At 41.4% G+C, this 27,056-nt stretch overlaps 1 protein-coding gene across 1 annotated transcript in view; it reads left to right on the top strand.

Annotated features, from left to right (window-relative positions):
• THSD7B (thrombospondin type 1 domain containing 7B) overlaps window positions 1-27,056 on the top strand; it is a 264,674-nt gene that overhangs the window by 230,397 nt on the left and 7,221 nt on the right. The window contains exons 17-25 of the mRNA XM_029962200.1: window positions 638-791; window positions 10,200-10,341; window positions 11,722-11,837; window positions 12,915-13,032; window positions 19,399-19,544; window positions 24,597-24,756; window positions 25,097-25,270; window positions 25,349-25,444; window positions 26,509-26,591. Coding sequence (XP_029818060.1) covers window positions 638-791; window positions 10,200-10,341; window positions 11,722-11,837; window positions 12,915-13,032; window positions 19,399-19,544; window positions 24,597-24,756; window positions 25,097-25,270; window positions 25,349-25,444; window positions 26,509-26,591 — 1,189 coding nt within the window. The remainder of the gene's footprint in view (window positions 1-637; window positions 792-10,199; window positions 10,342-11,721; window positions 11,838-12,914; window positions 13,033-19,398; window positions 19,545-24,596; window positions 24,757-25,096; window positions 25,271-25,348; window positions 25,445-26,508; window positions 26,592-27,056) is intronic.

Below are 27,056 nucleotides of genomic sequence, written 5' to 3'. Positions count from 1 at the left end.
ATCTGACAGTGAGTACGTTCCTGAGTCCAGTGTACTTTGATGAAAAGAAACGTGTTTATGTGCAATGGTTTACAGGAAAAGCATCTCAGAGATGCAGCCTTGGTTTTTCAGGAAGACAGCATGATATTTAAATTAGAATTCTTCAACCTAAATGCCATGTATACATAAAGCTCCCTGAGGTGCCTCCATATTCTGATTTGCTAACATTTTCCCCAAGTAATGGCACTGCACGCACCAGAGTAGCATTCATTATTACTGAATATTCATTCCCCAGGCACGGGGAAATGCTTAGTTATTTCCAAATGTTCAGATGTTCCTAGCAGGAGCACAAAGGTTTGTTCTTGCTGGGTGTCATTTTCTGTTTGCTCCTCTGTCAGCCGATCAAAGCTAAAATCCCTCTGTATGAAGTTTGAAATGTTTATTTAAAATGTTTATTGTTACTGAAGTCTGTGAGTAACAAAAGCGTGTTGTGCATGTAGCTGTTTCTGATTTGCATTAACATGATTAATTCTGCTTTTTGACCAGACGTGCTGCACGTAGCTCTTGTCATGTCTGGTGTCCCCTATGGGGTCGAGCAGACTCGTTGATATCCATCACATCCATGGTACTCTAATGAAAATGTCTGTTTCCTGTGTAGGTGTGTGAGTACTGCTGAGGACCATGGAGGGGAGACTGTGCCCAACGCTCTGTGTAATCAGGCTGAAATCCCAGACACAGTGCAGAAGTGTAGCTTGTACTGTCCCAGTGAGTGTGCAGTGTCTGACTGGGGACAGTGGAGCAGGTGTCCACAGGTAGGCCCTCCTGCTTGTGTCACTGGCAATGTTCCTCTTTGCTTGTCCTTCAGCCATTTCATGGCATAATTATTTTCTAGGAAAGTAAATTATTTTCTTAGGGATGTCAGGCTTAATGGATCCTGCCATGTGGTTGAACCTGGAGATATTTATAACTCTACAGAGACTGAGCTATAGAAAGTTGGTTAGTGAAACACATAGTTATTACTGTGACAGTTGATTTGACACATCCTTCCCCTTGGTCTACGGGAGAGGGCCCACACAAGCTGAGTGGGTGAAGGGAACAGTATTCAAGCTGCAATAAGGGCTGTCTGTCTGAGGAAATATTTGCAAGGAACACCTCTGTCAATGATGCACGACTGCCATAACAATTTACTGGTAAACTGTGGTGGTGACACTTCTCTGGACAGGTCTTAGTCCTGAGGGAATAATAGCTCTCCCCTCCCAGCAGACACTATTTCTATCCAGCGTCTCCTCCTCCTCAAAACCTTGAGGGAAGATTTGAGACAACAGCAGCAGAAGGGCATGGCAGCAAGATGCCTGAACAATTTGTCATGTCATGAAACTTGGTGAATTATGCAGGGATTCAAGCCACTGCCAAGCGCTCTGTGTTTTCCTAAGTGTGCAAGATGGAAAGAAGCTGCAAATTTTGTATTGTGAAACCTCTCTGGCCTCAAAGCATGTGATTTCAAACCTATTGTTTCTCCCTGATGGGTGTTGAAATAGGTGCCGGGTTTAATCTCACAGGGTTTTTTTAACAGATTTACTTGATGTATTTAAGTGACAAACATATATTCATTGCCCCTGTGTTAACAGGGCCATTATTGAAAGTCTGAGTGGTTATTGGACAGGTATTTATACTACTGCTGACACAGGTAATTTCCTTCCATAATATTTTGTGTAGCGTATCAATATACTCGGCAAGAACATGTCAAATAAAATCTTGTGTTTCATTTCCTGCGTTCACCTCCTCCTGAGCAGCATAGCTTTGATGAAGTATAACGCTCTTGCAACCCATACAAATGCTTGGATACCTTTCAAAGTCCCACTGTGGTTGGGCTGTTTCTTTGCCATTGACTTTTTCAGACATAGATTTTCCTCATTTTCGCACGCAGTGAACTAATGCAGAGATCCTTGAGGCCATTGGGTGTATTTCAGGTGCCTTGGTGACAGATCAAGCAGAAGAACTACTTGAAGCTTTAAGCACCCTGGTATCCTTAAGACACCAAGAATTTTTGCCTGGAGGCTCCTTTTTGCCAGTGGTGAAGCCTCCGTAGCCCACAGAAGCAGGAAAGGGAAGCCCAGAGCTCATGGGCTGCACTCCATCAGGCAGCACAGCTCTTGGCAGGCACAGGGCCTCATGCCACAGTCCCTGTGTCTCCTTGTGCATCCTTTTGCCACGGTGGATGTTAATTCATAAATGTGAGGGCATCTGCATGCCAATGCAATTAACTGAACAATATGTTTTCACAAGCTGTTCTGCAATGCTTTGTTATGAAACTGAGATGACTGTGTGCCGACGGAGCATGTGTTTCAATAGTGCTGTCCAGATACGAGGCAATAAACAGCTTGAAGTTTTATGGGCAGATAAAACCCTCCCTTTGATGAGTTTACAGCAGTGCTGTCTCCCTTTTACAGCTACTCCGGCTGTTTGTGTTTGGTTTTAAGAGAGAACCACACAACACGGTCCCTCCCAGGCTGCACATGCTCAGCATCTCCAAGGCAAGCACTGGGCTTTGCTGTCAGTGCAGAGTGACTGTGCTGTGCCAGTGGTGTATCTTTGGTATGTGTGGGGCCAGAGGTGTGATGGGGCAGGGATTGAGGGAATGATGGTGGCCAGGAGGGAGGGACTGACAGCATTAGGGTGATTAATGGAACCCTCATCTCCTGAGTCACCACTAGGAAAGGTGGTCACTGAGAATGGCCATGAGCCAGTGGACGTGGGCAATGGAGTTACAGAGCCAGTGGAGCCTATGGAGGATCCCATTCCATCTGTAAGGCAAGAGCTACCTGTGGTCAGCTGAGTAGCTCCACTGGTTGCAAGTGAGAGCTTGGATCTGGACCATGCATGGAGAACTACAAATAGACACCCAAATACATACAGACACCCAAATATAGGAGTCTGTACCTGCAGCTGCATCTCATGTTAAGTCTTTTGGTCAGACCTATTGGGCCTTCAGTCTTCCTTCACATGTCTTCCCACAGAGCTCAAAATACACGCCAGTAAGGGTGTAGGCACAGAACCTCTTGCTCATTAGGGTTGTCTATTTAATTGCATATTATACCATAGCTGGTATAATCATGCATGGTTTCTGATTCATGCCAAACTGTGAGGAAATGCCTGTCTTCTGAGGATGTATAAAATGCTTTTTGAATATTCACCAAAAACATGTTTTCTAAGTATGACTCCTTTCTCTTCCCCGACTAGTCCGAAAAATTTGAAAGATCACATCATATTGCAATGAAAAAGCAAAACTGTAAATCCTGGCTGCTCTTTCTCAAGTGCATTTGCATTTCATACCAAAATAGTTGGCACTCTTCTAGTCATACCACTCTCATGAGGCAGCTGCCAAAGACCATTCCAGGATATCTTCCTCTAGTTCTGGTCGTGTTTGGCTTGCTGGAGATAAAGAGGATTTATGAAACTTGACAAATTCTAGTTTGTAAGAAATGAACAATCACAATTTCAGCCTCATGTTTGCCTGAGGAGTTCTTTGATTTGAGATATTTACCGAAGATCTTGCTCAGGTGAGAATTCTTTTCCAGCCGCTTTGGTGTTCTGCTCATGTTTTATAGTGTTGATAATAAATTCATCCTGATAGCAGAATAACTAACTCTTATCAGCTGAATATAAAAAAGCCTTTTAGATTATCCGTTGTACCTTTTGTCAATATGTCATTGTACTCTGGATACTTCTAGGGTATTACTCGGTTTTTATCTTGCAGCAATATTCTTCCCATGTGAATTTTCCACTTTCAGGATGGTAAATGATCTTGAATCATGTTGAAATCAATGAGTCATAAAGGTGGTGACTGCTTTGTCAATGGAAAGTATTTTCTTCAATACTTTTTTGTCTAAAACATTGTATTTGCTCTACCTTTTTTCGGTGCATTTCCCCTTTACTTTTAAATATTTGTGTTCTTTTATAATTTCAGATGCTCCCACAATTCTTTTATGTGTATTTTTCAACTGAATTCCAATTTTCACATCTTGATTATGGTGCTATTTAACACTGCTACATAAAGGTAAATGTTAATATTTCATCTAATGGCTGTGACCCAGAAATGCAGCTGAAATACAATACCTCAAGGTTTGAGGTGTTTGTCTCTGTATTGGACTCAAACTTTGAGGTTTTGTCTCTGTACTGGATTCAAGAAACTCATAGTTACTGATTTAAAGCTTCCCTATTATTTTCACTATCTCTATTGTGAGAAGTAAATTCAAAACGGTTTTTCCTCTTGTTGAAGACTGTTTTTTGGCTCACAAAGTTTTCTTTCTTGTCACTAGGTAACATCCATGTAACTTAAATATCAAGCCTTTAAAGCCACTTAAAATAACAATTTGAAGCTAGCTGGTTAAAAAAAAAAATCCTAGGCAAATTAGGTTGACTTGCATTTTGCTTCAGAGATTTCTTATTTGTTCCAGGGACAATAGCGTGTTCAGTCAGACACCATCACTTGATTGCTCAAAGACCCAGCTAAACAGTGTGGAAACTGAAATCCCATCATCTCTGTTACATATTCAGTGATGGAATAACACACACTTCCTGCGGCGTCTCGACTTTATATTCATCTGACTTGGAAATGTAATTAATTGACTTCAATTGAATTCATCAAAGCATTCTTAAAAAGAGTTAATATGCGAGTGGTGCTACAAGTCCCTGAAATAATTACCTCAAATCTATTTTGTTAGCTCTCTGTTGGGTGGATGGCTGTCACAGCCCCCATTGCGGATCGGAGTGGCCTCCTTGCTTGCCTCAGCTGTTGGCATTTCTAGCAGCTAATTCCAAGAGCTCTGAAATTAGTTAATTATAGGAGGTTGCATGTCTAGTGAGTGAGAACAGCTGTCTCCGTTTCAGCGAGCATTTTCCTCTTGGATCAATAGCGATGTACCACGCTCAGGACTTGCCACAATTGAGTTATTATTCCCTCGAATCCGCGGGGGGGGAGTGTGATATTGCCACAACTGATCGGATTAGAAGTGTCACCAAGCAATGCAGCCAGCTCTCAGGCTTGCAGTGGCTTTCATCGTGGATGCAAGTCGGAGTGACTACAGTTTGGAAATGCCGCTGGAAGGGAAATTGTGGGCTCGTGTAGACACTGGGGCTCTGCACGTGTGTTACCGACGTCTTCATCACAGCTGGTACCTGTGCACAGAATCACAGAATGAGCAAGGTTGGAAGGGACCACTGGAGGTCATCTAGTCCAACTCTCTGCTCCAGCAGGGTTCCCTTGAGCACATTACTCAGTACTGTGTCCAGACGGCTTTTGAGTATCTCCAGAGGAGACTCACCAACCTCTCTGGGTTTGGCACGTAAGTTTGGCAGAGCACTTGCAGTGTGGAGGCTGGACTGAAGAGTGAGGCTTGCACAGTGTTGTGTTTCTAGCCCAGGAGATAATTTATTCAGGTCAAGCATGAGAACTATGCTGGTCCAAGGCTTTTTGGAAGAACACGTACTGCTCCTTAGCATAGCTGTCGCTTGGATTTTTTTGTATAGCTTTCCAAAAAGTTGGTAATGCTGTATTTTTTATATTTGTTGTTTTATTTTTATTCATCTTCATTAGCAATCATTCTTTAAAAAGCAGTGGTTCTGTGTGGAGGCAGGTAAAGTTTCAGAACCTAGGTCTGTCTGAAAAAGAAAATTTATGTAAATGTATTCTCATTTCAAAAGATTGCTTGTGTTATTGTGAATGGCTTGTTAAATTGTTACAAAACATCCACACTGGCATGAACAATATAATGGTTCATTGCTCTGTTAAAAATAGTCAAATACTGTTGATGCCTTGCACATGCCTTATTTCGAGATTGTATGTTTTCTTATGAATAGCCTGTTTAAAATAATGGAGCCAGCTATTTATAGCTCAGGATGCATTATACAAGCTGCTTGATAAATTAAACAGCTTAAAGGGCCCTCTAATGGGTTACAGCCTTTGTGCTGTACAATTATGATGTTTATGAAAGCCTAGATCAATGGACAGCTTTTAAAATCCATCACAAAGAAGGTCTAATTGTGTATACTAATGTGTGATGTGTTAACAGCTCTTGCACTGGAACTTAGCATTCATAACCTTGCAGGTTTATTTTATTTCATACCCTTCTCTTCCAGAACAAACTTTCAGTGCTTTACCTGCTCCATTATTGCCTGGAGCGAAGGCTGGGTACATCCTTTGTGTATGGTTTTGTCGCTCACTTTTTATGTTGGCTTAAAATAGTGACAGGTGCTCATGGTAAAAAACTGGGGTTGACTAGAAGAAATATTAAAAAATGCAGTAGTCAATAGTGCCAGGAATTCCTCCACAGAATCAAGATGATGGCTGTTATAATTTCTAAATGGTCCTTTGAGAAAAACTCTGCTTTATTCCTGCCTTAACATTTTATGTGTGTCTCATTGCTTCAAAATATTTGTTTCTGTAGTGGTTTATATAATCTGGCCTATAGGTTCCTGGCTCTAGCTCAACATTTTCATACTTCATGGAAAAGAATAATGGAAATGGTGAGATTTAATTCTATAAAGTAGGCTGGGACAGTGTAGTCGTACCCATAAAGAAACTTACTGTGTCTGTGTATGACATCCTACTGCTGTAGGCTATTAACATACCACTTGAGATAGGTCCCCATTATTGTTGCCATCCAGAAATGAATTGCATTCCTATCACCAATTCTAGAGTATGCATATGCCAGAATCACACAACCCATTGTCATTAAGAAGGAATCTGGACAAACAACATAGTCTGTAAAACTTAACAGGCAAACTGTTAAGCAAACTTAACCCTGAGGGAGCATGGAGTTCTCCAGGCCTCTGGCCTTCTACCTCTGTGCATCACAGCTACCTTTATTTCATAGTACTTGTTTCCTCTCCTATATTTATGGCCAGTTAGTACTCATATTCATTGTCTTTCTTTGATCCATAAATCTTTATTTCTTGTCTAAGTGGTGTTATTTCCTGCCCGTTTTCCTCTTTTCTTGTGATTCAACTGTAGAAATGTTGGCTAATGCTGAGCACAAACCAGTTGTGATAGCCTTACAGGAGGCAATGGCTGACTTAATGTAAAATATAATTAAAAAAGCTTCATCTGTCATCAGTGAAAGCAGTAGTTGCTAATAGAGCAGTAGGAAGTAAAATAATGTCTTTGGAAGTATAGCATCCACTCAGTGGGAAGAGAGGAGTTGTAAATGAAGATACTCAGTAAAGCATTGTTGAATCACAGTGGGTTTTATTTATTTAAAAAAACCCCAAAATTGTAGGTTCATATATGCATTCAATTAGAATCTTGGATTCCTAGGGCAGATCAAGTGTTGATCTGTGTATCTGAATGGCACCTTCACTATTTTGTATGGAAGATTATTTGAATAGTCAGATTTGTTCTGCCATTTTCTTCATTTGTGAGAATATTCAGAATCAACACCTTCTGTTTTTTTGCCCAAATCTTAATTAACTCTGTGATAATTTCTTACTTTAAGTACTCAAGGAATATTTCTTTCATTTGCTGCCTTTCTATAAATTACTGCCTACCATTCCCATCCTGCCTCCTAAACATGTAAATTGCCATTGATGGTGTTTGGTTTTGCTCTCAGAACCTGGTAAGATCCAAATTTAGGACTAGACATGCACCCTTGGTCGTGATAGCAGTGGTGACAATGGTGACATAATATCTTCCTCCTGCTGTGCAGATTACACACATCCCTTCATTATTGCTTGTTAATACCCTCAGCATCTCCCCACTGGAATCCATCCCTCTTCTTTAACTTTCACTGTTCACATCCCCTAATGACTCTGAGTCTGCCAAGCCATTTCTCAACCTTTGCCATGTTGTAAACACTTAATTTTTTTCCAGCCTGGGTTTCTGGAGGGGTCCTGCAGGAGTTGTGCACCCAAACCCATTGAGATTCCAGGGTAGCTGGATATTCAGCTTCCTCCCTTGCTCCTTTGAAAATCCCAGCTTTCATCTTTTTTTTTTTTTGCAAGTCATTCCTTCCTGCTGCTTACTCAGTTCCATGTATATTTGGCTCAGTTTTTTACATAGTTAACTTGAAAGAGTAAGGCCAGAAAATCAATTATAAAACTAATTTGACTTCTCAATTGACGTTAAGAGAAATTCGACAAATAATATTACAGGATATTAGTTACAGTTTGCCGACTTTGAATTTTTGCATGTTTCCTGTGTACTCAGCTTGATTAAATGAACGCTTTTCCTACAGAGATTCCTTATTATTCCAAACTGGTAAAAGTGAGGAGCTTATCACATCAGCTCTGGCTTCTGAACACTGTGGCTCATCAGTGCAGTGAGAATTCAGGCTTCAGAGCGGCAGTAAACCAGTTGTTTGTTTGGATCCTGGCAAACACCAGATAGATTTTGACCTGCACACTGATCTGCTGCCCACCAGGAGGATATCTGAGAGGGAAAACAGTCCTGCCAGCCAGGAAATCTGGGGGGCTCTATGACAGCACTGGGCTGCATCAATGCCCTGTAATCGAGCACAACAGGGGGCATGCTACACAGGGGAAAAATACTATTTTATTAAAAGAGTTTTCTTATCTACAAATGATGCATATTTTCTGTCTGCAGGTTCTCATTTTGAAGGGAGCAAAAGCAGGTATTTCTGAGTTGGCACAGGCAACTTCTATCACAGCATCCATTGATTTTTCTTTTTCCCTTTGGTAGCATAATTCAGAGAAACATTAATTAGGAGTAGCCACTGAGATACCCGCTTTGATTTTTTTCTTACTCATTTTGGTTTATTGGCAAATCATTTAAGTTATTAGTGTTAGTTGTGAGGATGAACAATCAGATTAGTTGAGAAAAAGGCAGTAAACTATTGGTAAACACTTAGCATATGTTTAATTTCCAGATAATTAGAAACAATCGGGTATTTTAGCTGACCATGGGTATTCAAATGAGATTACCAATTTAAAACGATTTGACAAGATGTGTGTCAGCAACAAGAATATAATAGAATTTCTTTCACATAATGTAAGCATAAGGAAAATAGGCCCTGGCAATGTATTGTAAGACTGAACCAAACTTTTTTCTTATTTTTCCTGATATTTCTTCTGTTCAGTTATGCTATGATCTGTGCAACTAATCCAGGTTTACAGCAGTCTGAGAATTAATTTCTGCTGCAAGGCCATTACATTTCCCTTTAATATTCACAATACGGGAATTATCCACACTTTCACCAGTGCAGGGTTCAGTGTTTGCAGGCAGTTTGTTGCATGATAATAAACCCATGGTTTTAAGCTGTTAGTTATTTTTTTGTAATTAAAGTACTCTATAGAAAAATCATGTTTTAAATCTCCAAGAATTTATGACAATGTATTTCTAAATGCATTGTTTGGGTTTTTTTCCCTGCTGTTCCTGAACAAGCCAAATGAGAAACTGTTAGGAATTAAATAGGTCATCTTGTCCAATAAATGGCTGTGAATACCTTTAATAGGGATTTATTTCCATTAGATTTCCTGGGACCATGCCCATGCACCCATTCGTGCTGTACTATAAACAGCCCCATGCCATACTAAGAGAGTGAGGTTTGAGGGCTGCTAAAACCCAACAGTTTTCATGTGTGTGATGCACAAACATAAATGGAAACCTGCCTCATTAGGTTCATATTCCCGTGAAAATATAAACAAGCAAATCCTGGTTTGTAGGGAGTCGGACATCAGTATTGGTATCACATACTTTGAAAAGTCTTGTTGTCAGAATCATAACTGATATGCAGTTACGAATCTCCTTCCTGGAAATGAAAGCTTTGCTGTAACATCAGTTATTACTTAAAAATGCGTTAATTGTACCAGAAATCCTATCCCAATATTCAGTACTATGTCATTTTACTAGAAGTCTTGGAAAGAGGTGCAAAGTAGGGCACAGCAAAATGGCACAGTCTTTATCCTATTATCCCCAACGATCCTAAAAACATGGAAACAAAGGATACAAAAACCATGGAAATAAGTAGTATAAGAGTGCCTAAAGTAGCCAAATCGGGGTTGATAAAATATGACTTTTAGTAATATTGGGTTCCTAACATTAAACTGCATTTCTTTCCCTTCATATGCTTTTAAGTGTTGTTGGAACAGGAGTGGGATTGTGTCATACCTCGATGTGGCTGTGGAGCTGCGTGTAACGACCCTGGGCTGTTGGTGTCTGTATGATTTACTGGGGTCTCTGTACTGTCCATCCCTTTTGCATACAGGTGTGTGATCCCAACATTATGCAAACCCGAACTCGACAAGTGCTGAGGTCTTCTGTCAGTTCAAAGCCCTGCCCTGAAGATTCACAAATGAAGCCATGTATTCTTAACCAGAATTGCTTCCAATATCAGTACAACCTTACAGGTAGGTGCAACTTTCAAATATACCCTTACTTTGTGTTTTTAGTTATATTTACTTGTGGCAATGGTTAAAGTCTTGACTTTAAAAGAGCTACGTGTAGACATCATTGGTTTCAATAACATTAATTACTTACCAACATTTTTACAGATTACTGGACAAATGCCCAATTTTTGTATTTAAGTTGTCATTGCAGGTGCCCTGGAAGTAAAGCATATTAAATAAGATTTTCAGTGAGTTATCAACAGAATTGATTAAACCAATAATACCAACAGAAGTCTCTGCTTTGAAGGCAATATGGGTTATATGGGTGAGCACAGGATATTCAGAGCAAAATGCATTATTTAGGACCTTAGAAGCAATTGGATCTGCTGCAAACAAACTAACAAAACAAAACAGGAAAAATTCCTTTTGTTTTGACCAGCTCAAATAAATGAGAAAGGCATAGAGAGAAGAGATTAAGAGAAGTTTGGGGGCTGGTGGGAAGGGAGAACAAAGCACGATAAAATATCTGAATATAAACTCAGCCTGTTTGTAATAAAAGCCCTAGAAAAAGAGGCAGCAGGACGATGCCTTTTTTATCATCACATTTCAGAAATGCAGAACATTTATGTGTTCATGTTTATCAGAGGTAGAAGACACAAAGTAATAGGTTTTCTTCTCATCCTTCTTATTTATTGGTGGTGTATGGAAATTTTAGTGGCTTGTGCTGGGCTTTTTGTTTATTTTAAATGATGTTTTAAAGCTTATTTCAGTTTAGTTGCATTCTGACCAGCATAATTTCAGACACGTAATAAGATATTAATTTTCTTCTGCTGGAAATACTGTTTTTATTTCATGAGTATTAGAGTTTAGTTTTAAGTAATGGATTGCTTTGCCTTGAGACAAAAACAGGTTAAAACAGAGTTCCCCTTCAGAAATTTCCCCAGCTGCTTTATCAAAGTTAAATTTTGCTTCAGACAATACAGTCTTGTAAGTGTGCCAACTGGATTGAACTGATACCCTTTATCAGCGTTCAACATGTGCGCTCGGATGTACCGGTTTCATAAGGGGATACGATATCGGAGTGCAAAGTGAGTGGTATCTCCTCTGAGACTTGCCTGGTTTTAAGAACAACATCTTTTTGTGAGGACTGTTCTTTGTTTTGGGATGCCCTGATTTGGGGAAGTGCTGCCTTAGGTAAAGCCACTTGTTCAATGCTTCAAAGCCAGGCTGGACGGGGCTTTGAGAAACCTGGTCTAGTGGAAGGTGTCTCTGCCCGCAGCAGGGGGGGTGGAACAAGATGACCTTAAGGTCCCTTCCAACCCAAACCATTCTGTGATCTGTGATTCTGTGTTGAGTGAAAAGGTGACCTGCAGCAGTGCACCCTTTGCTTTGTGTCTGCAGGCTGGAGTGGGTGCCAGCTGGGTGCCAATGCCTCGTGTGGACATGGGGAGCGGCGCCGACTCCTGAGCTGCCAGCGCAGTGATGGAGCCACCGTCAGCATGCAGCTCTGCCAGAGGGTGAGGAGGGCTGGGAAACATCCAGAGGCTCACTGTGCTTCCAGAAAGCTGGTGGTGCCTTCTGATCCACACCAAGACATCATCCATAAATGGTGGGAAAGTTGTGTTCATTGCTGGGGGTGCAGCTGCTGGGTACTTTGGGGGACAAAGGCATCTGCGGGGTGTTGGAGTGGGTGGTGTCACCCCTTGACTCGAATGCATGTGGCATGGCTACCAACCCTGCACTATTCCAGTGGCTTCAAGGAAGCTGGTGACTAGGGAGATTGTGTCCTACTACGAGAAGTTTGAGGTTGTCCTTTTGGAATAAGACCCAAGGATTGAGGGATGCTGTCATAGTTTAACCCCAGTCAGCAATCAAGCCCCAAACAGCCACTTTCTTGCTCCCCAACAGCGAGATCAGGGAGAGGATGGAAGGGTACAAACTGGAGAACTTGTGGGTTGAGATAAAGACAGTTTAATAGGAAAAGCAAAAGCTGCACACGTAAGCAAAGCAAAACAGAATTAATTCACTGCTTCCCATGGGCAGGGAGGTGTTCCTCCAGGACAGCAAGGCTCCATCACTATGGTTGCTTGGGAGGACAAACAGCATCACTCCAAACATCCTCCTTTCTTCCTTCTTTCTCCCAGCTTTATATACTGAGCATGTTATCATTTGGTAGGGAATATCCCTTTGGTCAGTTGGAGTGACCTGTCCTGGCTTTATCTCCTCCCAACCTCCCATTGCACCCCCAGCCCCAGTACGAAAATCAGAAAAGGCCTTGGCTCCATGTGAGCCCTGCTCAGCAATAACAAAAACATCTCTATTATCATCACTGTATTCAGCACAAATCCAAAATGCAGCCCCATACCAGCCAGTGGGAAGAAAATTAACTCTACCCCAGCCAAAATCAGCAGAGATGCTTAGATGTGAAGTGCTTCAACACTGAAACTGCTTTCACTCGTTGCATCCTTGGGAAAGGTCCTTGATGCTGGTATCCTGCTGGAGTTGCTGCCAGTTTTTGTTTGGATGCTTGACTGTGGCAGGAGGTGGCTGGGGCCCGGGGAAGCTGATGCCTGTGTTTCCTTGTCACTTCACAGCTCCGCCTGGAGAAGCCCGTGCAGACGAGCAGCCGGTGTGTGGTGGGGTGTGCGGTGGACTGCCAGCTCTCCCCATGGTCGGCCTGGTCCCAGTGCTCCCACACGTGTGGCTCTGGTGGTGAGTCCCTGCCTGTCCTCCTCCCCCCCACATCTCAGCAATGCAGCACAAAAAGTGCCCCCAACCCCAGGTGGGCTCAGACAATCCTTGAGCAGGGGTACAGAGCTCAGGGATAGCCCCAAATCACACTGAATTTGTTACAGGTGATCTTGGACACTCTCAGGGTCCTGAGGTCTTGGGTGTTTTGAACAAAGCAGGCTATTTCCAAAGTACTCTGAAGTGAAAAATGCAACTTAGGAAGCAAGTAGTCAGATGCCTAGAGGATTATTTATTAATTAATTCAAACTCTCAGAATTCAGTCATAGCAAACATTAACCCCTAAGACAGGGAGTATGTAAAGCTACCAAAGAGCTGGGGAGTGTTACAGTAATCTTGAGAGATAAATAAATAAACAGGAACCTTCTGGTGAAGTAACTTTTAGTCACGTAATTGGATCCCATTGAAGAAAATACACAAAAACTATTTGTCATCATTTAATATATGCCTCTGTCTCCATCCTGTATCCACAGGTCCCTTAATACTTGTGTGACCCCAGTAACTTCAGCAAGATTTTCTGTAACCAGTAATGCTCACCAGCATACAAAAAGTGAAAGGATTAGGACCTTTTTCAACTTATAGGATGTAAAAAACCCTTTGAGTATTGACATGAGGAAATGCATTGAAGGTTTTATTCAAAGTAAGCTTGAGACATTATTTCTCAGGCTTCTGATGTGCATTAGATGTACAGCTAATGGTCTTTAAGATTCAAGAGCCATAATGTATATTTGAATCAAATTCACTTAAGGTCAAAAAGAAAAAAGCTCTTAACTTCCATAAAGTGACTCCTTCAGATGGATTCTGGAGATCAAAGCACGTTACAGAAAAAGCTTAATATTAGGATTAGTGCTGTTCTTCCTTTGCTGAGCTTTTAGCCCATTTGTGAAGTAGTGCTGTCTTAACAGAAATGAATAATTCATGGACAGTGTTTTAACAACAACACTCTGGAAGTACTATTAATTCCAAATTTTATTTTTTCTTCAACATCCATTTTGGAGTGTTAATGCTCATGTTGCTGAATAAACTTAAATTAATTTTTTGAGTGTTCAATCACTTGCTAAATTAAACAAAGTATAGTGCAAAAGCAGGTTGTAACTTTTTTATGATTTTTAACACACTCAAGGAGCTAAAACTCTGTATAATGCCTGAAGGCTTTTTCATCCTGAGCTCTTATATTGCATAGTTTGAAAAAGGATGTGCTTGAGTGAAGGTAGGTCTTGTATTGTGTCCCTGATCCTGAAATGATTGTGCCAATTCTAAAGACTGGTTAAAGAGCTGGTGGCTACCAATGCATGCAAGGAGTTACTTCATGTCCTAAATCAGAGGAAAGCTGGAAACATCATTCCCTGCCAAAGCAGACCTTCCAGCCAGTGTCCCCAAGTGTCCTGGCTGCAGGTGCCAAACTGCACTAAGGCTGCTTGAATCACACGGTCAAGCCCAAGCTCAGCTCAGTTTACGGGTCATCTCCTGGTCTTCAAAGATCATGACTCTGTTATGTTGCTGGCTAGAGAGCTGTCTTGTATAGGCTATAGACAGGTACTATTCCTGTAGTTTTACATGGATTTTAAAGCTGGAGATACTGTTTTGTGAACCCATGGCAGCTGAGCAGTTGGGAAAACTGTCCTAAAAACTGTATCATAAAGAAGCCAAGTTTTGCTCGTCCTTCTCTGCCACTTGAATAGCTTTGCAGGGACCCAGGAGTCTTCTGAAACTCATGCCAAAGCGTCAGTGAAACAGAAGTACTTTGCATCCAAGTTATTCCAGCACATGGTTTATTTTCCTGCATCCTCAGTCCTGATTTGGCTTTTGCTGCAGCAGCCCTAAGGTGTGGAGCTACCCTGATATCAAACATCCATAGTGGATGGACCTTGGCACCAGTCCTGCGGCCATGGCCCTTGTGTGGTTCCAGCAGCACAAACACCATCATTTCAGCTTCCTCACTGAGTTCCAGTTGGTTATAAATACTACTTGATGATGGCATTAACAGAGAAGACATTAATTATGCACTTATCTGTACGTGGTGCTTCACACATGAATACAGTGAGAGTTTCCTACCGAAAAGTTCATGGACAGCGACACCTTTGAAGTCATCATGAGCTTCTCACAGGCATTTATGTGAATAGGATGAAGCCTCAAATTAGACAGGAAAAAACAAAGGATGACAATAAATGAGCTGTGGGAATTAGCTGTAGTAAACACTCATACTGCTTCCCTTTGCCAGTAAGTAATTGCCCACTCTTTGGTACAGCTGAAATAAAGGACTTAGGTACTTGGTATTCAGAAATAATTCACAGCAAGTTGAACACACCATTACTGTATCTACTCACAACAATATGTTGCTTTTCTGTCTTTTCTTGGAGAGCGTGTGAAGGGCCTGCAGAAGCACCATCAAGGACTTCAAAGAGAAACATAATTTAAATACGATTCAGATCAAAATTTAATGTTGCTGGATTTGCGTTTTCATGTGTTTTTTTTACTCTAGCGTTGTTGCTAACGTTTTTATTCTGTCCATCTCTTCCTGTAACAGTTTGCTCTGATATATTTTAATGGATGGCTCTTTTTCTTGTGCAGGTTTTATTTTGTGGAGTAGTGCATTTAAACATGAAGTGGTGCTGCTGTGCATGTGGCACTGACATCTAGTACAGTTCTGGTACACAGCAGCCAAAGGCGAATATATTGATTTTTATAAATGATGATGAGTAAAGTAGATCTCTCTTTCCTACCTGTGCTGAGCCTACGGAGATGTGTAATGGATATTTGCCTGTTGCAGCTGTAGTTCTGGGCAGCATCTGTTCAGGATGCTGGCTAGGGCTTTAGGCTGACATTGGGTTATATGTAAGGGTCCCTCCTATCAGCTGCTGTACTGCTATGAAAAGATGTATAGTACTGCCTTAATGGATGAGGCTTTCATGGCCTGAATCAAAGTTACTTGGAAGGATGTTTGGTAAAGCTAATCCCCAGCAAATTGAATTTCCTTTGTTAAGGCGAATAAATACATGAGGATGCTGAATTTTTCTACGTAAACGTTTTCCAATCCCATATGGTTTCTCCCAAGTTCTCTCACAGGAGGACTGAATTTATAAAACCCCCTAAACCTGTGCTTTTCCACTTGCAAAGCTGTCTTTATCAGATGAATTGTGAGATTTACCTGAATTACTCTGAGGCACATTGCTGTGCCTTGCTCAGTCCTCAGAGCCCAGAAGAGACATAGCAGGTTGCAGAGATGTGCATCCCAACACCAGACTGACCTGTGGGACAGAAACGAGGGAGAACAAGGATGTGCACAGCTGAAAGATTTGGTGGTTATATTCTTCCCCGATTCATCACCAGTTTGGTAAAACATTTGTGGCGTTGCCTTCTGAAGAAGAACTTTTTGTGATGCTTTCTTGCTTGCTACTCAAACTTGGCAGGGTCCAGTCTGACAGCGGTGGGAAATGCTGCTGGAAGAGGGGCCACCAAGAGCTCTCCCTGAGCTGTGGATGCTCCAGTGCCTCCTGGAGGGACTGGCAGTGGGAAATGGGTGAAAAGCCCTGTTTATTACCTTGTGACTGGACCTAACCTGACTTCCAGGGCTTATTTAAGTAACTTGATCCCCAGTCTGTTCTCAGAGTTTCTTGGTAGAGCTGTGTTTTATGTGCTCTGCCCACAGTCATCAAACTGGTTACAACATGTTAGTCGTTTTGACTGGGGTGAACTGTAGCAGGAATTTTAATCAGCTTGGTTTCAGCCATGACACATCACTTTGTGTGGATAAAAGCAAGGAATGGCAAGATTTTTGGGGGGGTAAAAAAATCTCATTAACCTGATCTGAAAATATGATCCTATGTATCTGAGATGAAATTCTGGCTGCAGACACAAAACAGAATTTTAAGAGACCAGCATCAACAAGACCAGACTCTTTCAAAATCGAGCAAATGAAGAAATACTAATTTTCAATTTTCAGCCCACTTTCTGTCTTAATTTTTGTATCATTTAATACTGCAGAGCAGAGGAATCAGAGATGTGGCCAATACATTGGGAAATTAAAGAAAAATACAGTGGGAAGTTAAAGGCACAACTAAGATTGCTTCAACTTGCAGAGTTTGTATGGGAAGAAAATTAATTTCAGATGCAGTAAGATTCTCTTCTGCATAGGCAGCAAAAGATAAGGTATTTAAAAAGAAAAACCAGGGAGTTTTTCTGCTACTTGAGTGGTAGTTGAGCACCTAGATACTGTTTGTGGAGTGGAAAAAGAAATCAGAGCTTTAAGAAACTCACTGCAGTCATTGTGCAAAGAAAGGTTTCAATGAAATGTCTTTCTTCAGTGATTTATTCACCGTGTAAAAAGAAAGTGATAGACTAAATGAGTCAAGCCTCAGCTGACCATTGGGACTGTAGTGAAGTTTCAATAGTTTGGTTAACCAACTGCAAGAAACCAAAATGGAAATAAATACAGAAAGGCTGTTAATTCCTCTTAAAAGAAAATAGCGTTCTCTACTGAATGATCTTCCCATTTACGTTTTGCTAGAAACATGTTAAACAGAGTGTACAAAAGGAAATTATTTTGTTAATTAAAATAGCTTGATGAATGCTTCAGGCTTTCAAGTCCCTCCTAAGGAAATTGGATCTTTTAATCTTAGGAGGCTTCCTTTTCCATAGCTCCATGTGGGAAGGTGGTGCCTGGCAGGGCTGCAAAGCTGCCTGGCTGGAGGACCTGCATGTCCCAGAGTGTCCCCAGAACCCTGCAGCTGTGGGCTGCCCACCATTCCCAAAGAGCCTTTTTTCCATGGCTCACCAGTCCTCAGCATTCAGCATTAGGAAGAATTTGGCAAATTTGGTGTCTGGCTGGAGGGGAAGGAATAGCTAATTTTGGCCTGTTGGGCCAGGGAGGCTTGCTGTGAGATTCATCAACAGCAGGCTGGGATGCTTCTCTTCCCTTGCTCTGACTCCCCAGTGAACTGCAGGAGTTTCTTTCCTTTCCTCTCAGCTGGTAGAATTTTTTCCACCTTCTAATGTATCTGATTCCGTGACAGCTGAATGCACAGTCATGTGGATAAGAGCTTTTATCATCACTTCTGTTACAAACTCCCCAGGTCTAGGGAATTAGAATTGGAAAAGGAAGAAGTCTTAAAATTGGTTTAAATGGGTTTAAAAATGGAATTCAATGGGTAAGAGCAAGGGAATAGCATTGTAAAGGTAAGATAGCTTGCTAAGGTATCCCATCAGTACCTTTATCAGGTGTGTCTGTTTTTCATTTTTATTTACTAAAATGTTTTGGAAACTCTGCTCTTTAGGTGGTGCCAATGACAGTTATTAGAGATGTGCCTTACACCTGCAATATTTTTAATTAAAAAGGATGTGCATAAATAGCTGGGAGAAGGATCTGGCTGGATATTGCAGCCTTCCCGTTTTGCAGGGTGTTTGCTCCCCCTACACTCCCCTCTGGTCACAAAAGCAGCTGAAAGGCTGTGATCCCAATGGGAGAGCTCCACCACAACACCTTATCTCTTCCTTTTCTCTGGGTTAGCAATTACCACTCGCTTCTGCCTTGTTGTCTGTGTCTGCCCTTAATGCCCAGACCTTTTAGTTTTTAACTCAAATCCACATATATTGAAAGACAAGGCAGAAATTTTATGTCCAGCACAATCTTCTGCATTCTATTGCATAAGGGCTTTTTCCTTTCCACTCTTCTTTTTAATTGGAGCCAGAATTCTAATTGAAACATTTTGAGTGAAAACATTCCTGGACATAAATGGACAGCAAAGGAGACGGAAATGGAATTGCTGTAACTTTAATGAATATATTCAGTTTTATTAGTTCAAAAGTAGTAACATAATTGCTTTTTCCATTCAGTGGCTGAAGAAGTTTTCACCAATAATAAATAGGATTTTAATGAAATGGTAGAAGTGGTTATGGATGGTAATAGCCACTACAGTGTTTGCAGTTTTCAAATTAGGTCCACATAATTGTTCATAAAAAGAAAATTTCATTTGTTAAAAATCTCTGGAAACATATTGAATACATGGTGGTAGAAATGCTGCTGCCATAGGAATTATTTTCTTGTCATATTTAATAATCAGGATTTAGTCAAGTATTTAAATGTGCTGCATAAACAAACGCTGTATTTGGGAAACATACAAAACCGTGTTTTAAAAAGTGTGCTTGAAAATATCAGTGGCTGCATTACTTAGCAATCGCAACCATATTATCCAGTCTTCCCAATTAATTGCTTTTTGAGCAGATTTTAGTGGTGGGAAATGAGCTGGCAATGCTGATAAATTACAAAACCTGTCTCTCTCTCTCTCTCCCTCTGTCTGTCCTTCTCCGTGTGTGTGCTCTCCCCTCGCCTAGGCCAGATGGTGCGTGGGCGCTCCGTGGTCCTGCGGGCAGCAGGCGAGGGCCGGCCCTGCCCGGAGCAGCTCATCCAGCACAGGAGCTGCCCGGTGAAGCCCTGCTACAGCTGGCTCCTGGGGCCGTGGTCTCCCTGCAGAGTCCAGGTACGGCTTTCCCTGGTGCTCCCCAAGGGCTGCAGGGGCTCCCTGTGCCTGGGGTCGACCACAAAACCCAGTTGGGGCTATTGTTCACTGTCTCTGTGGCTGGTGAAGGTGCTGATAAGATCCACAGGGAAGCAGGGGAAGTTCAGGAGTGGTAAGTCTCTGCACCTCATCTTCCAGCCGTCAGCAGCCCTTCATAGATAGCAATATGGGTTCAAGTACCATAAACTTACAGAACTATTAAAAGGGATTTATGGAGTGAATGTGTTTCAGTGGGCGTAGATATGATGACCTATAATTTAATTATATAAAACAACTCTAAAAAGAAAATAGATGCACTAGATATCAAGAGAGCTTAGCCTTTTTATCTTTTTTATTTCCTTTTTTTAAAAGTACTGTATAGAAGGTCTTCCCCCACCAGGTCTCCGGTACAGTAGTGCAAGTCCTTTTATGAGAGGCTGGTTTCTACTTTTTCTGTACCCTGGCTATCTTTTTAATGATCTAAAAATGTCTGGATTCAGTTCTGATGTGCTGTCCCTGCACTTGGCACCTCTGCACAGCACTGGAGCCATCATTTTTTTCACTGTCAGTGACTTGCATCAAGCTTGAATTGACTTTTTGTTCCCCTCTGTGCTTTTTCTTCTCTCTTTATCTGTTAGATCACATTTCCAATATTAAAACATATTAGTCGGTAACCCAGTTTAAGCAGAGGTGAATCTTTCACAGTGAGGTTTATCAGGCTGCTTAAATCTGGTTTTGCTGAAATGGAGGTGAGAGAAGTGTGGTTGAGTGGAAAAGTGCCCTGTCTGGTCCCGGGGGACAGGACCTGTGCCAGATCTGTGGCTGCTTCTCCACATTATACCATGTAAGAGATTGAGGCCAATAATGCACATAAAGACACACATGCCTTGTGTTTTCTGCTCTGCCCCCTCCCACACTGCCAATGCCTTGAATACCTGTGTGGTTTCTAAGTGTGGTAGACAGACATGTAGTGAATATGTGAGTGGCACAATAGATACCCAGAATTTTCCCACGTTTTCACACATGAAATCTGGAGCATGACAGTCTTTGTACAGTCCAAGATCAGAGAAACAGAAATATATTTGTACTTTCTATAATCGACTCATTGCAACTAGTGATGTGAATATGGTCCTTGTATATGCTGCATTCAGTATTTATTTATGTATAACATAAATAGAACAAAATGATAGCATCATCTGATAGCTAATGTAAGCAAATCCTGTTAAACATAAGGGAACAGACCTTCAGCCATAGGAGCTAACATAGCTGATAAAAGAATTAGTAGGGAAGCTGAATTAACACCCTGGCTCACTCCAGATAAATAACACATTGTGCAGATTAAAAGTGAGCTCATCCAGAACCCAGCTAAATTTCAGCTCAGAGCAAATAATCACAGCCTCTCCTAACCCAGATATCATCCCCACATTCAGTGAGATAGAGTCTGCTTCTCTCCTTAAATTACCACTGTGTAGCTTCTCTACCCTTTACTTTGTTTTGGAGGGGAGCCATTCTATTCATGTTCACTCTCTCTTTAATGAGGTGCTTAGGAATTAAATGTAGTTCATAAATACTGGGTGATTTATTCCTGTGCTTTACTGGAAAAGAAGCTTAAACCAGCGTTCTAAAGAAAGCTTTTAGAAGTCCTGTTTTCAAGGATGCTTTGTGAAATAAGGTAAGTGCATCCTATGGTAAGACCAAAATGCATAGTGTGAAAGTGTCTTCCTGTAATAAATAGAAACGGGACAACTAATTATAAGGCCAAAATATTTTTTCCTTGTATTATGAGATAACTGAGACTGCATTTCCTAGTTGTAGAAGGACTGTTTTATGTTAAACTGATTTCATGTGAATAATTAGAAGTGTCTGCATGTTTAGGAATAGAGCCTGCTATATGTGTTCTCTGTTGATTGTCACAGTGCCCTGGTCTCCAAGTAATTACACATGTCCCAGCCACACCTGCTGGTGGCATGGGGCATTTCTGCTGTGTTCAGAGGGATGCACAATTTGGGAACTGGTCAATACAACCAGTCTTAAAGGGTTACAGGACATTAGTGATTATCCTCCTAGAGCTGAAATGGTTTACCCTGATTAGCTTAAAAAACAATTTTAACAGTGGCTGACACTGTTGATCATTTTTTCCATTAAAGGGATGTAAGTGAAGTAGCTTAGGCATTATCAAACACCAGCTGGCTGACATTCCTAAGGAGACTAAAAACCTTTCCTTTCTAATGTGTTTTAAAAGCACTCCCTTAAATGTGATCATACAATGTTCCCTCATTAGAGAAGACTTTTACCTGATTAAATGCTTATCAACCTGTGAAAGCATTTGCCCAATCAACTCTTTACCTAAAATAATTGTGAACACATGAACCCCAGCAAAAGCCAAAAAGGGAAAACTTTTCTTAAAGGCACTTCTGGGCAAAGCATCTCACTGGGGCTGTTATCTCCTGTCTTATCAGTGTGTTATATGTGGGTGATGTGGGAGGTTTGTGGAGATGCTGCCTTACATTAGTGTGTTGCTGAACTCCAGAGATACCTGGCTGTCAAACAGAGTCCTGGTGTAAACCTTTTCCTTACTTTGCCAGTGGTGGTTGGTTCAAGGAGAGTACGAGGTGAAGGCTCCATGTAGGTGCTGGTGGAGGGGCACGTATGTCCTGGCTTTATTTAGGGAACCCAGGATGGGTTCTGCATCCTCTGTAGGGTCAGCATAGAAATTTTTGCAGCCAAATGACAGAAATCCCCCCTGGAAAGCAAATTCTAATGTATTTCCCACAAAGAGATCATAACTCAAGAGGCAAATCCCGGTTCTAGGCAAACCTCAGGGGATCATACCTTCCAAGAAAGAGCATTTACAATACAGATTTGTTCTCCTGTGTTTTGAATATGTGATGGTTTCCTTGGCAGTTCTCTGATTAGCAGCTATTCCCTGCATCCTCAGTGTGCCATTGCTGCCGTGAACTTCCTCCGGCTCCACTATTAATGATCCTCTATTAATTAGAACTTCAGATGTATAATTTTGGGGACATGAATAATTTTGAAGTTGATAAGGAAGTTAAAGCAGTGCTCCTGCTTTGCTTAAGACTTTTCCAAATATACCAAAAAGGATCTCCTACTGTAAGTGACAGGGTCACATTTTATCTTTTAAGTGTGTTCAATTAAGGTCTTGAAAGAAAGCAAGCAAATGGAAGCCACTGTTAAAAAGAAAACCTTGGTCTTTAGGATTATTTGAGAGTTCATAGTTTATATTTATTTTTTATTCTAAATATTGAAATATGAATGTAGTTTCAGTATTGCGTGATATAAAAATGAAGAGTGTTGCATGTGGACTTTTATGAGAGACTTTTACTGAAAAAATTATTATTTTGATCTATTTATATCTCAGTATTCTTATTACTATTTATATATTGATATGTACATAAGTATATATTGTTTATAGAAGAAGAAGAATATTTTTGAAAACTTCTTTTGTCCTCTCCAGTCATTTAGTCACTCTGGAAATACTGCAGTTTGATTAGTGCCCATTTCCCCCAAGAATTTTCTTCCATCGTCTTCTGTTTCCACCAGCCATTTCTAAGCACTCTAACTCAACTGACAGCTGCATGAGTTATTCACACACCATTAATCTCAGACCACAATAGAGGCTTCAGTGGTGAAACAGTAATTTAGAACAGTAAGTTACATCCTGACTAAAGTGAAACATGGTGTTAAAAACTTGGAATCTGGCTGCATGTAGTAAATCTACTTTAATCTCTAAGATGCTTTTGATTAGCAACTTCTCTAAATCCAGCTAGTTATGTTCCTATTTCCATTTCATTGCGGGTCTGCAACAGAAGGGATGGAGAGAGTGAAAAGCAGCCAGGTGTGTGCAGGAGAGCCATTCTTGAGATTCCTGCTATTGAATCTGCTACTGGGTGAATGCACTCAGTAGGAGCCATTCTGTTCTGCAGATTAAGTCCATTATTTAAAGAGAATCCACTGCCAAGAAATCCAAAGGAGCACGTCCCTCAGTTATATAAAAGCAATGTTTCTTCCTTCTTCTTGAGTTTTGTTTACTGAATTTTGCAAAGTGGCATTTCCTCAAGGCTTCAGGTGCACATTCTTAAGGCATCACGCAGGTTTAAGGCATCCACCTCAACAGCATTGGAGCTCTGTTTGTCAGATGAGAAGGAAACAATTCCAGCCTCTAGAAATAGCCTCAGCACTTCAGCTCTTGCAGCATCCTCAGCCCTTGACCATAGCTTTAGCCAAACAGTATTGATTTTGCAGTAAAGTAAGTCCTCTTCAGCAAGTGGTTTGGTATATGACTAAATATTTCAGAACTGGGCTCGATGAGCATGGAGTGGCTCAGATGGAGCCTCCTTTTGCTTGTTCAATTGGGGTTTAGTGCTGACAGGTGATGACTGGCTTGGGTTGATGTTCTGCTGGAGTGTGTGACTCAAGCTGGGGATCTCATGTCTGCTCCAGAAGTGGTCGTTCTCTTTAGAACATTACACAGCCAGCCTAATGCACAATAACCCTGGCAGCCCAGTTAACTGACCTGGAGGATTTTTGTTGTTGCAGGGTTTAAAGCATGTAAGTGCTCTTCTTGGTCTGCCTCATCAAAGGAGGGTAGAGGAAATGTCCCTTCCTTATGGGCAGGTTCTGCTCTTGGCTTCTTTAGAGAAGCCGAAAATGTTTGTGTTCATGTAACTGGGCATTAATTAAGAATCAGGAAATTCACTAGCTCAAGTAAAAGGCATGAAGGGCTGACCCCAAAGATGGTATTAATCCTTTATGGTATTAATCCTTTATGGTACCCACCTCTTCCCCAGTTTGAGTTACATTTCCCGCACTTTTCTGTCTGGCTCTGCCCCTGCCTCTGAGCTTCTGTAGAGATGTGTACAGAGATTTGCATAACTATTGCAGGGGATACTATTGACATCCAAAGACCAACTTTGGATCTTTGAACACTTTTTAGTTGGAATCAAATGTGTTTCTTTTGTCATCTGCTAATGTCAGTGATGTGTGCCCCTGTTCCCTTTTATCATTTTATAGGGTGGACAGTGTGGAGATGGATTGCAGGTCCGCAACCTCACGTGTGTAGTACATGATGCATCTGTTTCTGCTACATCCAAACCAGTAGAAAATGCATTATGTGGTGAGCTGCCATCGAAAGAGAGTGTGCTGCAGTTACCCTGCTCTGTGCCTTGCCCAGGTAAAGTCTTTGGGAAGTCATGGTGCATTCCTGACTGTGATAGCTGTCTGAGGTGGATATGCTCCTGTAGCTCCGAGTGCTGTCAGCTGTTGTAGTAAGAATTTGTGCTTCAGCAGATCAGGTAAATGCTCACTCTGCTGTTTCTAGACCACCTGAAAAAGACTTCCTTTGTTTTTTGAGAAAATGAGATTCCCCGTGAAGCAGAAAATCCGAATATTGCATACCTCTGGATGACGTACCTGGGATATTTCACTGTTAAAACGGTTGTATGCTTAGGTTGTCCTTGTCCTTCAAGGCTGATTCTTTTTGCAAACGTGTGATTTATTCTTTCAATGTACAGGTGACTGCCACCTGACAGAGTGGTCAGAGTGGAGCTCCTGCGAGCTCACCTGCATCAATGGCAGGAGCTTTGAGACAACGGGGCGCCAGTCTCGATCCCGGGCGCTCATTGTTCAGTCTCTGGAGAACCAGGAGAACTGCGCCGGGCAAGAAATGGAAACTCGGCCTTGCTCAGGTAGCTTGGCTTCCTCCCTGTCAAGAGTTTATTCTGGATTAGTTGCAAGGTAAAGACTAACTGATGTTGATATTGCAGGAGGGAAGTGTTATGACTACTTGTGGAAAACCAGCCTTTGGCAAGACAACGTTCGCACAGTGTGGTGTCAGCGCTCGGATGGAATGAATGTCACAGGTATCTCCCCAAACTGCCTCGCATGATTATGAATGAAATGTCTCCATCCAGACTTCTCTTTTTCTGCATCTGTTTCTCAGAGGGAGTTGGACATCCTTCCTCACTCTTCCAGAATTTCAGTTTAGATTTGTGTATAGCAAAGACAGATGGGAGCTTACCAGCCTTGCTGTCAGACCAGCATCACGCATATATTACATGGGAGTATTTGGGCTAGTTATCCTTACTGTTGGACTGCTCACAAGAAGAAATAAGTGTACACATCCTAGAGGGCTGCCTGGGCTGACTTGCACAACCCTCAGTGAAACCTTCCTGTGAAGAGTAGAAGAGAACATTGCACGTGTGGTAGAGACCCCACCTTCTGTACCTCTTCTTCCTTTCAACATGCAGGAGTCTCAAATCACTCAAACTGTGAGGTCCCTGCTATGACTGTGACCTACAAATTCTGCCTGTGCAGGATGAAAAGGGAAATTCATCAGAACTTTGAAGCTCTACCAGAGATTGACAAAGGCAGTAGGGCTTGCATATCCACAGGGTCTCTTTCAATATGCACAGGGTGAATGAGAGAGTAGAAATGAAAATGCAGATGTTTTTATCTAGTTCTATTTATAATGACTGGTTAAGATAATAACAAAAATCTTATGTGCAAAGGTTACCAAGTATTTAAGAACTCATTAACATATTTTTGTTCCTACAGAAGCACAGGCTTCCCTGAGTGAGGATGGGCAAAGACGTTATGTGGATTATGTCTTCTTATGTCGATAAGACATTAATGAGGACACAGAAGATCTGCATCTAATTCCCCATTCTTTCCCTAACTTCCTATGTGGCCCGTGGCAAATTGCTTATATCTCTATATCTCTGTTCTCCATTTACAAGATGGGTATTATAATAATTCCCTGCCCTGTTAAGGCAAATTAATTAATACGATGCCTACAGATATTATGCTAATGTGCATAATAGACTAGTATTTAACTATATAAAATAAGTAAGCAAGCACTTCTCACACTGTGGTGATCCAAGTCAAAGAACATGCCCTTGAAGGCACTCAGTATTTTCTTTTCCAGGAGGGTGTCCTCTTCGGACAAAACCTGCGGAAGTTCGGCACTGCAGCCCGGCGTGTAGGAAACCCTTCTCCTACTGCACGCAGGTAATTATGGTTAGGAAATTAGCACTGCAAAATCTAATCAATTAGCATCTGGATCCTAAATGCATTCCAGGACCTAGAAAGTAGTTTAGTGTGTCCGTGGTACCACCTCGAGGAAGTTGTGGGAATTTCATCCTGAAAGGAAACCATAAACCGGCACAAACGAGTGATGGAGTGTTTATGTGGTGTTACAGCTTTGGGTTTGTTCTGTGGAGGGGTTTGGGGACTCTTGGTTTAATTTTATTGGTTAAAATTTCATTGAATGCTGTTATACTCTCCCATAGAAAATGGACTGTTTAAAACTTCTGTAAAAGAGGAGATAAAAGAATCAATCACCTGTTTGGATCATAACCAAGTGTATGTATCAAGACTCTCAGAAAGAAATTATAAAGTAATTAGCAAAGAAAAATAATACAAAGAAGCTGTTTTAAGGTAGAAATCCATAAAATGGAGTATCTATTTAGCAAA

Source organism: Manacus vitellinus, unplaced genomic scaffold (genome assembly GCF_001715985.3).
Source record: "Manacus vitellinus isolate BGI_N305 unplaced genomic scaffold, ASM171598v3 scaffold_43_pilon, whole genome shotgun sequence".
NCBI lineage: Eukaryota > Metazoa > Chordata > Aves > Passeriformes > Pipridae > Manacus > Manacus vitellinus.
The sequence above is the reverse complement of the archived record's forward strand: the minus strand, read 5'-3'. Positions and strand labels throughout refer to the sequence as shown.